The sequence below is a fragment of the Geotrypetes seraphini genome, chromosome 6 (assembly GCF_902459505.1).
Source record: "Geotrypetes seraphini chromosome 6, aGeoSer1.1, whole genome shotgun sequence".
Classification (NCBI taxonomy): domain Eukaryota; kingdom Metazoa; phylum Chordata; class Amphibia; order Gymnophiona; family Dermophiidae; genus Geotrypetes; species Geotrypetes seraphini.
Window position 1 is genome coordinate 180403949 of NC_047089.1, and position 12996 is coordinate 180416944.

General features: G+C 42.0%; 1 protein-coding gene across 10 annotated transcripts in view; it reads left to right on the plus strand.

Annotated features, from left to right (window-relative positions):
• FER1L5 (fer-1 like family member 5) overlaps positions 1-12996 on the plus strand; it is a 363329-nt gene that overhangs the window by 197466 nt on the left and 152867 nt on the right. For all 10 annotated transcript variants that reach the window (XR_004539782.1, XM_033947691.1, XM_033947688.1 and 7 more), the window contains one exon: positions 3030-3141. Coding sequence is in view for 9 of the 10 variants with exons in the window: in XM_033947691.1 (XP_033803582.1) it covers positions 3030-3141 (112 nt within the window). In the remaining variant the exon portion in view is untranslated. The remainder of the gene's footprint in view (positions 1-3029; positions 3142-12996) is intronic.

The window sequence follows — 12996 nt, forward strand, 5'->3', positions numbered from 1 at the left end:
GGAGGACAGAAACATGATGAAAAGGAGACGAGAGAAAAAGCCCTTAAGAAAGAAAGGAAGACAGGCTGTGAACTGGTAGGATAAAAGGAAAGAAAAAAATGAAAACTAAGAAAAGAGAGAGTAAACTAAGATAATGCATTGCAAAACCTTTTCTGAAACATATATAGGACCATGAGAAATAGATAAGTATTTCCCTATTGTTGCAGTGAAAGATATATTCTTACAAAAAAAGAACAAACAACGCCCCTACCCCACTCAGGGCTCCACCCTCACCCTGCCCCCAGAAGCTAGTGTGACTGGGCCAGCTTACAAGGAATCAAGTGGTTCTCCCTCTCTTACCTCCTCGGCGCCACAGTTCTATTTTCTTTGGGCCACTGGCATCTCAGCAACATGATCCTGCTGCCATTGGCCAGCCCCAGAAGCCCCCTCTCTTCAGGTCCCCCTGCTTCTACATGGACAGGAAGTCACTGCAGAGAGGCAGTTTCCAGGGCAAGCTGATGGTAGCAAATTCGCATCACTGAGCTGCTGGTGGCTCAAAGAAAATAGAAGTTTCAAGTTTATTATATTATTTGATTAAACGCTTTTCAGGATACAAAGCGTTTTACAAAGAAATAAAATTGGATTTCTTAAATCACAAATACATCGTAAATAAAAATAATTACTTTAAAATTAAAAAACGAACTGGGGTAACAAACACATGAAACAGTAGGAAAGGAGGGAAAAAGAAAAAATACAATTAAAAAAAAAAAAAATGTGTTAATCAGATTAGGTTAGAACATAAGGATGGTGTGAGAAAAGAATTTGAAAACAGGAAAATCTAAAAAGAGGGGGTATATAATCTGAATTAAATACAAGACGATGAAATTAGGAATCAACCGGAAAATAAACTTTTAGTTAAAGGCTTCTTTAAAAAGAAAACACTTTAAGCTATTTTTGAATTTTTTCAAATCTTGTTCAAGTCTTAAATATAGAGGGAGTGAGTTCCAAATAGTAGGGGCTGTAACCGAGAAGATCAGGTCACGGCGAGTACCAATGATTTTTAAAGAGGGGACATATAGGGAAGCTTGTGAGGATGATCTAAGAACTCTTGACGGGCTGTAAGGAATCAGGAGCCTATCTATAAATGCAGGAGTATTATTTCTTATTGTCTTAAAGACTAATAGAGCTATTTTATATGTAATCCTATATGAAATTGGTAGCCAGTGAGCGTTTTGAAGCAGAGGTGTGACATGATCGAATTTTTTTGAACCTGAGATTACCTTTATTGCAGTGTTTTGTATGATTTGGAGGCGCCTTATATCCTTAAGATATGCCCCCTTTAACAAGGAATTGCAATAGTCTAGTTTTGAAATCACTAGAGAGTGAATTAAAGTATTGAGCGAAAATGAATCGAGAAGGGGAACCAATGAACGAATCAGTCTTAGTTTATAGAAACAATTTTTAACCAAAGCACTGATGTGTAATCGGAAAGTAAGATTATTGTCTATAATGACGCCCAAGATTTTTGTATTGGTAGTGAGATTTAGGGGTTTGTTATCTATTAAGATTGGGTTGATGAGTTGTACACCTTCTTTCCCTGAGAAAAGCATAGATGTAGATTTATTGATACTTAAGGAAAGTTGATTATTGTTCAACCAATCATGAACTTTGGCCAGCTTACTATTGATTTCGAATATATCCTGGGAACTTGAAGAATCTATGGGGTGCAAAAGTTGAAAATCAGAATTGCAGTGCTGAGGAGGTAAGAGAGGGAGAGCCACTGGATCCTTTGTAAACCAGCCCTTCCAAACCCGGACAGACTCCACAATTTAAAAAAAATCCTTCTGGACGCCCAGACAGTCCTCCAAAAAAGAAGACATGTCAGAGTTTTCCCAAATGTATGGTAACCCTACTTATACTAGTTTTATGATATAACTAAGATGTGTTAATGCTATTCTCACATCCCAGCACTTTAGTATTGCAGTCATTTCCTGTCATTATACGTGAGCAATGCATTGTGTGTAATGTAGTTTCTTACCCAGGGTTACCAGATGTCCAGATTTCCCCGGACATGTCCTCTTTTTGAGGACTTTATCTGCAGTCCAGGTGGCTTTTAAAATTTACCACTTTTGTCCGCGGAAACCGGACATCTAGTAACCCTACAGTCGTGCATTTATCCGGAGTCCTCTCCCTCTCCCCCATGCACCTATCCGGAATCCCCCTCCCTGTGGGATCCTGTGCTTTTAGTGCTGCCCAATTTTCCGATTTGAATCAATTCACTAATTCACTTCCTTAAAAAAATTGGATACACTGATTCAGTGAGTCCTGAAATACCTCCGGGCCTCCTAAATTAACAGCAGTGGTGGCGGTGACCGGCTTGGGAGGGAGTTCGGTTAACAGGCTTCTCCTAGCCTATCCCACCAAGGCCTTCCCTCTGCCGCGCCATCAATGACATCAGTGACGCAGCAGAGGGAAACCCTAGCAGGGTAAGCAGTGAGAAGCCTGTTCATCACGCTGCCTCTGCCAAGTCAGCTACCGCCACCACTAATTTAGGAGGCCCGAAGTGGGATGGGGGATTGGTCAGGAGGTGCTGCACAGAGAAATAGGAAGGAGGGATGAAAAGCTGCTGCACAAGGGGATGGGAGGGAAACTCGACGTGTCCTTTAATTGTGGTTGATAAAGTACAAATTAAGAGTTCTATTCACATGAATTGATTCTTTTTTAATGTAATTCTCTTTTTGTCTCCTCACCCCCCATTTGTGGTCTAAGAGGGATTTGATTTATTGTCTTTAGAGAAATTTCCTGTATATTGATTTATTAGTTCTGTTTTTCATGTACAAGTGTGCTGCTTGTTAAGTTTATGCAAAATTATATTTAAAAAAATACCCACCCCACCCTTTTACAAAACCGCAGTGCGGTTTTTAGTGCTGGCGCAGCAATAACAGCTCCGATGCTACAGTTGTATAAAAGGGGAGAAAATGCATAACAATGAGCATATTAAGAGAAGTCTGCAACATAACTCTAAGAGTTAATTTCCTTTCTCTGCTCAGGGTGTAGAATTTGAAGACCTAGAAAATGAGAGCATAGATGAGACAGAGAAGATACAGCAGGCACGTGACATCGTACAGCTAAACACGCCCTTCATCAACTGCGTTTATCAACGTAAGTTACACCTATATTGCAGTTTGACAATCATGCAGCAGTATCTTCTGGTAAGTAAGAGACACAGAAACGGCAAGGAAAAAATTGGGCTCCATGCCAGGTACATGAGTAATAATGGAGGGAGGGGACAAGGGAGGGAGACAATGGTGGGAGTATGATGTAGAGAAAGAAGAAGCATATAGGAAGTAGCCTAGAGAGGCACAGAATAATGTATTTTATCTTGGTATTTATTAAAGGCTCAAGTCACCCAAAATTAAATTTAACCTCTGCAGAGTGAGTATCAAAAAAGCAGATGCAAATAGTAATAAGAACAAATACTGTAGTTGGCAGCTATTTGTCAAAAATAAATCCATATTTTAGTTAGTTCTATATCTAACATAGGGCTAGATTCACTAAGGGCACAGATCTGATCCGATCCAATCTGTATCCGGGGGGCTGATTCACGAATTGCCCTCATGCAAATGAGGGCAATCGGAATCACGCCCCCAACCGACTGCCGGGATCACTGAATAGTGATCCCGATGTATCCGCAGACCATCTTGATTTTCTTCTTTCCTTACTGATCCATCTTTTTTGGTTACTTACCAGTCGACTACTTCAGCCAGCCATAATCTCATTTGTGGTGTCCCACAAAGAGCTAGATTCAGAAAGCAAACTGATCGTGTACTGATCGGTTTGTGGCCCCTTTGTGACCAGATTTCCTTTGGGCCCCATTCACTAACCTCTCCTGTGATCCGCTTCGAATCTGTGCAAGCAAATGAGGAGAAACGCATGCAAAGTAGACAGGGACGCAATTCACCAACCAAATTTTCTAAACCGACTGAACTGGCCAATCATCCCAAGAAGCGACTGCTGGAGACCAGTCGAAAACGTCTTTCCGACTCTCCGAAGCCCTGCTGTCTGCACGCCCTGCTCTCTGCTGCCCCGAATCTCTCCTGTCTGCCGCCCCGATGCTCTTCTCCTACCTGCTCTGCCCCAGTGCTTTTCTCCTGCATGCAGCCTGAACGCCTCATGCTGCCCTGATCTGCCTGCCCTGAACGCCTCCCGCTGACCCGGATCTGCCTACCCCTAATGCCTGCCTGCCCCGACTCTCCCACTCTTCCCCGCAGTGCTAGCCTGTGGTTTTAACCCGTGGGCTTAAGCAGGTTAAGACCACGGGCTCCATGGAAAAAAAAGAAGAAAAAAAATCTCTGCCGGCCTGGAGGTCCAGAGCATGTGCAGACCATCTACAGATGGTCTGCGCATGTGCTGGGATTGCTATAGAGCAGCGATGGCGAACCTATGGCACGCGAAGGCCTTGCAGCTGGCACGCGGGAAGGTCTGCAATAGAGAGCTGCACGGGTCGCGGGGATCCCGTGGGGACGTCTCCGAGGATTGCAGGGTTCCTGCGGGGCTGGATGTACTAAGTCGCACGACTTTTCTCCCTACCTGCTCTGCTTACAGCACAGAGCCGAACGGAAGTCTTCCCGATGTCAGCGCTGACGTCGGTAAACAAAGCCCTCCCTCCCTCCGACGTCTGCGCTGACGTTGGGAAGACTTCCGTTCGGCTCTGTACTGCAGGCAGGGTAGGTAAGGAGGAGTAGCCTCGCGGCTCGAGTGGCTACCAAGGGAGGGGGGCGGTCCGCCCCGCCCCATGTGCAGCACAGCCGGCCAGGTCCCCTTACTTTTGTGGCACTAACCCGACCGACCGACAACAGCCCTGGTCCGACAAACCTCCCTGCCCTTAACCGCGAATCTAAATTACCTTCTTACAGCAGCTGTAAGAAGGAAATTTAGATTCGCGGTTAAGGGCAGGGAGGTTTGTCAGACCGGGGCTGTTGTCGGTCTGTCAGTCGCGGAAGCGCCACAAAAGTAAGGGGACTTGGCCGGCTGTGCTGCACCCGGGGCGGGGGAGAAGGACGCTGAAAGCACTGGGGAAGACAAAGGGGTGAAGAAGGACGCTGAAAGGCCATGGGGAAGACGGGGTGGGGGGGAAGGACACTGAAAGCATTTGTGGAAGACAGAAGGGGGAGAAGGACGCTGACAGGACATGGGGAAGACGGGGGGGAGAAGGACGCTGAAAGCACATGGGGAAGACAAAGGGGTGGAGAAGGACGCTGAAAGGACATGGGGAAGATGGGGGGTGGGGTGGAGAAGGACGCTGAGAGGCCATGGGGAAGACGGGGGGGTGGAGAAGGATGCTGGAAGGCCATGGGGAAGACAGAGGGGGGAGAAGGACGCTGACAGGACATGGGGAAGATGGGGGGATAAGGACGCTGAAAGGAAATGGGGAAGAGAGAGTGGGGAGAAGACGTTGGCAGGGAAGAAGACAGAGATGCCAGACTATGGGGGGAGCGGAGGGAAGAAGATGGGTGCCAGACCAATTTGGAAGGGGGGAGAAAGGGAGAGGCACAGTAACAGAGCAAATGGAAGACGCAGAAGGAAGAGAGACAGTGGATGGAAGGAACTGAATGAGAACATGAGGAAAGCAGAAACCAGGCAACAAAGGTAGGAAAAGAATTCTATTTCTTTTTTTCTTTTTTTTTTGCTTCAGGATAAAATAGTATATTAGTTGTGTTGATAAAAATTTATAAACAAAAGAGGCTCTGGTAGAAACCCGTTTACAAAGTGTGTATTCTTCCCAATTAATATTTCCAAATTAATAAAGTCTTTTTGCTTATTTGTAAATGGGTTTCTACCAGAGCCTTTAATTCAGTAGCATAATTAAATGAAATAACTATTTCTGAAGTTTATAGGGACGGGTGGGGACGGAGGGGATTCCTCACGGGGACGGGCGGGGACGGAGGACATTCCTCGCAGGGACGGGTGGGGACGGAGGGATTCCTCACGGGGATGGGTGGGATTCCTCACAGGGACGGGTGGGGACGGGTGAGACTTTGGCGGGGACGGGTGGGATTTCTGTCCCCGCGCAACTCTCTAGTCCGCAATTAAGATATGCGGCGCGGCGGGAGGCGAGTGTGCCGGTGTCTGCTTTGCAGCTCACCTGGCAACAGGGCCGGACTGGCCATTGGGAGGACCGGGCATTGTCCCGGTGGGCCGCGGCCCATCCTCCTGTGCTGGCTGCAGTCCTGTGAGTGGATGTTTAGCCTGCCTGTCTTCCCCTTAGTATCCTATGAGCCAGGCAGTGTGTGAGGGGGAAGTGGGGGGAGGAAGAGAAGCTTCACACTGAGTCTGTCACAGGAACTCAGTGAGGCTGTAGTGTGACTCCACATGTGACATCTGTAATCAGGAACAGTTCCTAGTGCTCCCATGCTAGAGAGGTGAGGATATGGGGGGAAGTTAATGTGTCTAATAATGTGCTCCTCTGTAAAAACCTCTGTATCTTCCATGGGGGACATGCTAAATTCGAGGAAATAAAAAAGCTGCTTATGATGATTGCATAGAGAAGTTCAGTAAGCTGAGAGGAGGGCTGGGCTCTCTGTGAACAACCAACACACTAATCCTCTGCGCTGTACCTTATGGAAAACTCAATATAGCAAAAAACAGTAAAGTGTATACGTGGCCCTTCACAGTGCTTTTGTAAACATCATAATAAAATAACAAAGGCTCCAATAATGAAAAATAAAAGTCCTTTTCCCATACACTCAGATTGCACAAGTCCGGTTTTCACCCCGACAGTATATTTTTTGACCAAAACGGATGTCTACAATTAGTAAAATTCCCCAATCACATATTTTTTTATGGGGACGGATTTGTATACAGCACTTCATTAGATTTTTTTTATTATACAAATTTTATCTTTTTGTAGACTTGAAGTCTTGAACAAAGAAAATGAGTACAGCAAAAAAAGCAAAAACAGATAGTGGAAGACCATTCCAAGAGGCCTGGACAGAGTACATATGGAGTGATTGAACGCAGTGGGAAAGCATTGTGTATTATGTGTAATGAAAGTGTTGTGTCTCGCACATCAAGTGTCAAACGTCACTTTGAGACCAACCATAACAGTGTTGCTGAACTTGGTTTAGCTCAAAGAAAAGAGTTCCTTGTAGGAAAATTAAAGAAATATCACTCCCAATCTTTTAGTTTTAGCAACTATCTTTCAAAAACTAATCATCTTACAGTTGCCAGCTTTCAAATTTCCCTGTGCATGGCAAAACATGGTAAGCCCCTCTCTGATGGAGATTTTATCAAAAAGGCAATTTTGGCTGGGAGTAATTCACTCTTCCATGATTTCCAAAACAAGGATAAAATTGTGCAGCGCATCTCTGAGATGCCGCTAAGCAGAAATACTGCAAAAGATAGGGTTCTGCGAATGGCTGCTGATGTTAGTCAACAGCTTACTTGCGACTTACAAAAAGCACCCTTCTACTCCATGTGCTTGGATGAAAGTACAGATATTACTAACCATGCAAGACTAGCGCTCATTTTGCGTTAAGCTACTGGTGACATCATGAGAGAAGAGCTGGTAAAACTGCTGTCTTTGCCTGGAAGAACACAAGGGATAGATATCCACAATGCTGTGTTGGAGGCTTTTTCATCACTAGACATAAGTCCAGAAAAAGTAGTTTCAGTTACTAGCGATGGAGCACCTAGCATGGTGGGGACAACATCAGGATTCATTCATTTCTTTGCTAAGGAAGCAAAACATCCACTGATTCAATTTCACTGCATAATACATCAAGAGGCTCTCTGCGCCAAAGAAAGCAGCAAAAAACTTGACGATGTCCTCAAAGATGTAACAAAAATGGTGAACTTCATCATGGCGCGTGCTCTTAATTTTCAACAATTTCAAGCCCTTCTTGATGAGGTTCAGGCACAATATAACACTTTACTGATGTACAATAATGTCCGGTGGCTGAGCAGAGGACGAGTGTTAGAGAGATTTGTGGCCTGCTTTGAAGAAGTTAGGCTATTTATGAACGAAAAGGGGGAAGACTATCCTCAACTCACCAACATGGCCTGGCTTACCAACCTCATGTTCTTTAAGTTTCAAGTTTAATGATTTTTTGATTAATCGCTTAATCATAATTCAAAGCGATGTACAATTTAAAATACATTCAGAGGGAAACAATACAATGCAAACCTTAAAAAAGATTAAACATATAATACAAATCAAACTTGAATAATAACATAATATTAGAAATAGATCAACATATTCGTAACAAAAGGTAAAAAGGGGAAGTGAAATACAATTCATGATAGAAAAGTAGAAAAAACAAAGGGAAAAAACATTGGGAAGGTATGTAACAGTAAAATTTAAGATTTAAAACAACAGTTTAAAAATTAATAAATCAAATGCCAAATGCATCTTTAAAAAGAAATGTTTTTAAATTACTTTTAAATTTTCCCAGATCATGCTCATTTCGTAGATAGATTGGGAGGACGTTCCAGATCTGTGGCGCAGTTACTGAAAAAATGAATTGCCGTCTTGTATTAATGATCTTGAGTGAAGGAATGGTTAGTAAATTTTGCTCATTGGACCTTAATGTTCTAGTTTACAGATTTTACTAACCACTTTAATGTACTAAACAAAAAATTACAAGGCATGGGAAAAACAGCAGAAAGCATGTTTAGTGACATCAAAGCTTTTGAGAGAAAATTGCATGTTTTTGAAAAAGACCTTGAGAGTGGACAGCTAAAATATTTTCCCAACCTAAAAATAGATTTGGATAATTCTACAACATTTGTGGACAGTCATAAAAAACACCAGGAAATCCACAAAGCATATTCCACCATTGTAGCCGAAGCAAAGGAGAATTTTAGTAAAAGATTTTCTCTGTTCCGTAAAATGGAGACAACCCTTTCATTTATAACTTCCCCAGAAAAGTCCACATTTGAAGATCTTGATCTTTCCTGCTTACAGTGGTTGGATATTCAAAATTTGGAAATGGAGCTACTGGAATTTCAAGAAAGCTCTATCTGGAAAAGTAAATTCAATGACCTGCGTGCGGCTCTTGAACGTATTGAGTGTGAAAGGGTGACAAATGAAATCACTGCTAGCAGTTCTGAAAATGAAATCCTAAAAGCGTGGAATTCTCTGCCAGACAATTTTAAGTCCATGAAAGCACTTGGGATTGCTCTTCTTATTTTGTTTGGGTCATCCTATGCTTGTGAGCAGCTGTTTCCGGCTTTGAATCATATAAAATCTGATGCTAGAAACAGATTAACGGATGACATGAGTGCTACATGTGTTGCTCTGAAATTAACGCACTATGAGCCAAGGATTGACAAGTTATCAGCATGCATGCAACAACAAAAATCACATTAATTTTTTTCAGAGCATGCCCAATGCATATGTTTACATGAAGCAGTGTTTTCAGTTTGCAGTTAAGACACTTTCTAAGTTATTTAAATATTATTTAAAGATGTTATTTAAAAAAGGGACTTTACATGGCCCTGTTGTATTCCAATCTGGAATTTCCAATAAAAACGGTTGGTTTAATTGAAAGCTCTTTTGTTTTCTTTACATCATATTATTAGAAATGTAATGATTTAACTATTTTCTAATTTGATTGTAAATTTTACAAAAAAACATGTATAGACTCTTTGGGAATGCACACCGAGTCTTGACACAGTTAACAGTTTTAAGAAGTTTATCTTTTTTTTTTACTCAGGATACATTTGACATGTTATGTGAATAATACATTTAAAATATATTGTGTAACTGAATCAAATTCTTCCTAAATTCATTAAATTGAATGAAATCATTAAAACATTATAAATTGCCAATAAATTGAAATGAAAACCAAAGAATTGTGAATCAAATTGATTCTCTGACAATACAAAGATTCCAACCTTTAAAAATGATGTTACATAGTTCAGGCAACTTTATAAAGAGTTTTTAGATGCTAAAATCTTGTTATTAAGGTTTAATTGATGTTCTGGCACTTTGAGGAAATTCTTTGGTTTTGTGCGGCAGTTTGGGCACTCGGGCTCAAAAAGGTTAGCCATCACTGCTATAGAGCAATCCAGGCAGGCAGATGGGGGCATTCCTCTGATCGCCCCATCTGCATATTGTTGTTTGAAGAATTCATCGGACCTGCCCGGATCGGGCCCAGATCAGGCCTGATCAGGCAGGTTCGTCAATCTAGCCCAAAGTTCTTTACTTTTCCCAATCCTTTTTATTATCTTCATTAGTCAATTAGCCACCCTTATATAGTCTTTTACTATTAAAATTTTCATCTATGCAGATGACATTCATCTTGCCCTCCTCCAATCCTGCCTCTCTGCCCTAGCAACTTGGTTACACAACCATCGACAAAACAGTCACTTGCTGGATCTCGTCTCTTTCACAGCCTGCACAAATTCCAATTCTTTTTGATAAGCCCATCCCAACTGTTTCCATTTTTAGGTACTTAAGATGTCATACTTGATTCTAAACTATCATTTCAGGAGGATATATTATGCACTGTTCTATCAGGCTTTTTTTCTTTATGTCAGCTTTGTTTTCTCCATTTCTTGCTTTTGACTCATTCATGCTTTGACCATCTCCAAACTTGATTATTGTAACTCTTGTTTATGCAAGAATCACTACCACTCACATCAAATGTTTATAGACTCTTAGAAATATTGCCATCCATTTACTCTGTTATGCTCGTTGGTTTGATCATCTGACTCCACTTTTCATATGTCTTCATTGGTTGCCTATGCACTGTCGTATTCCCTTCAAAATCTTATGTTTTATGCAGAAGACGTATCACACTGGTCAACCCATCCTTGATCATTCCCTATACCCCTACATGAACCCTTTGTTCACTAGATGCAAATTGTTCAGTGCTCCCTGGCCATTATGACTCTACCAGAAATTCTGCTTTCTTTTTTGTCGCACCCAGGTTATGGAATGACCTTTCTCAATTCAGTTGTTTGAATAAGATGGAACAGTTTTATTGCAAAAAATAAAACAATGCTTAAAAAAAGAAATTATGGGAGACCTATGAGTGCATAACTATATTGCACTCCTTATAGTTCACTTCAGATGGTCTCTGTTACTCTTGTTTGTTGCTTATGCCTTTTGTGTGCTTTAAGTTTTTGGTGGATGTTACAATTCTGAACTTTTGTGTTAGATTGACCCTGCATTTTTAAAGAGAATTTGGCTCATGCAAAGTGATCACTCTGCATCCTTGACAAGCTCCCTCAAAAAATATTTTGAAATTATTTAGTGTGTAGTGGGACTATTTAGCACATTCTGCTTTGGGCCTGTGTTAGCATATAATGCAGCTTGGTAAAAGAACCCCCTTAGTTTTATCCTGTTCCTTTTTATTGCCCACTCATATGGAACCAGTATCTTTTGGGCTATAGGGTTATACATAGCATCTTCTCTCTCTATTTTGAAATATCCAGAATTTTTCCCCTATTTTGCATATATCCCTCCCAATTTACCCTCTGTCATCAGAGAGTAGTTTAAGAACATAAGAATTGCCATACTGGGACAGACCAAAGGTCCATCAAGCCCAGTATCCTGTTTCCTTTAATCATATTTGCAGAGGAATTTTGCATTAAGGAAATTTCTTTATTAACTTGTTCAGACTTTGAATTAGTATCTAGTTGAATATTCTGAACAGATGTAGATAGGTCGTCTAGTTTACTTACTACCTTAGATATGTCATTTGTGGATTTAGTAAAAGTAGCTTTGAGTCTCTGGAGCACTCTCTATATACTATCTAAAGTCACCGCTGAAGAGTCAGTTCCCTCCGCTCCTTGATAGGCTATTGACTCGGCATCCTGGATAGCGTGGTTTCCCTCTCCGTGTGATAGCGTCAGATTCATCTGGACTTTGGCTATCTCACGTTCCTTGTCAACCTGTGCCGGATTAGGAGGTGAGCGAGCTGCAGGAGGGGACAAAGATATTTCAAGCCCAAGGCTCCGATGTCTCCTTCCAACAGAGCAGCAGCGGGGAGTCCCCCTCCTATACTGGCCGGTGAGCTTGTCAGGTATCAGTCCATCTGTGTTTGCCTGGGTAAGGAGAGGTCCACCCAGAGAACACCCTTGCGTTTACTATGGGGCATAATTCTCCAAAAATAATATTTTCCGCATAAAACAACAAGGAAATACAAGGTAAGATGGAGCTCTGGCGCTGAGTACTTTCACGCCGCCACCATCTTGTTCCTCTCCAGTATCCTGTTTCCAACAGTGGCCAAACCAGATCCCAAGTAGTAAAACAGATTTTATACTGCTTATCCTAGTATCTTCTTTGCATGCCCCCTAATCCTAGTATTTTTGGAAATAATGAACAAGAGATTCACATCTAACCTTTCCACTCCACTCATTATTTTATAGACCTCTATCATATCCCCCTAAGCCTTCTCTTCTCAAGCTGAAGAGCCCTAGCCGCTTTAGCCTTTCCTCATAGAGAAGTCCCATCCTTTTATCATTTTTGTCACCCTTCTCTGTACCTTTTCTAACTGTGCTATATCTTTTTTGAGATAAGGCGACCAGAACTGCACACAGTATTCGAGGTATGGCCGTACCATAGAGCAATTCAAGAGTACTATAACATTTTCATCTTTGTTTTCCATTTCTCTCCTGATGATTCCTAACATTCTATTTGTTTTCTTAACTGTCGCTGCACATTGAACTGAGGGTTTCAGTGTATCCTCAGCAGTGACACCTAGATCCTTTTCCTGGTCAGTGACTCCTAACATAGAACCCAGCATCACGTAGCTATAGTTCGGGTTCTTCTTTCCTAGATGCGTCACTTTGCACTTGCTCACATTAAATGTCATCTGCCATTTTGACACCCAGTCTCATAGGGACCTCTTGCAATTTGTCACAATCCTCTTGTGATTTAACAACTTTGTGTCGTCAGCAAATTTAATTATCTCACTAGTTATTCCCATCTCTAGATCATTGGACCATAAACCATGACTCCTTTGGGAGCTTAATTAATATGGTTCCTCCATGGCCTCAAGTTCCTTT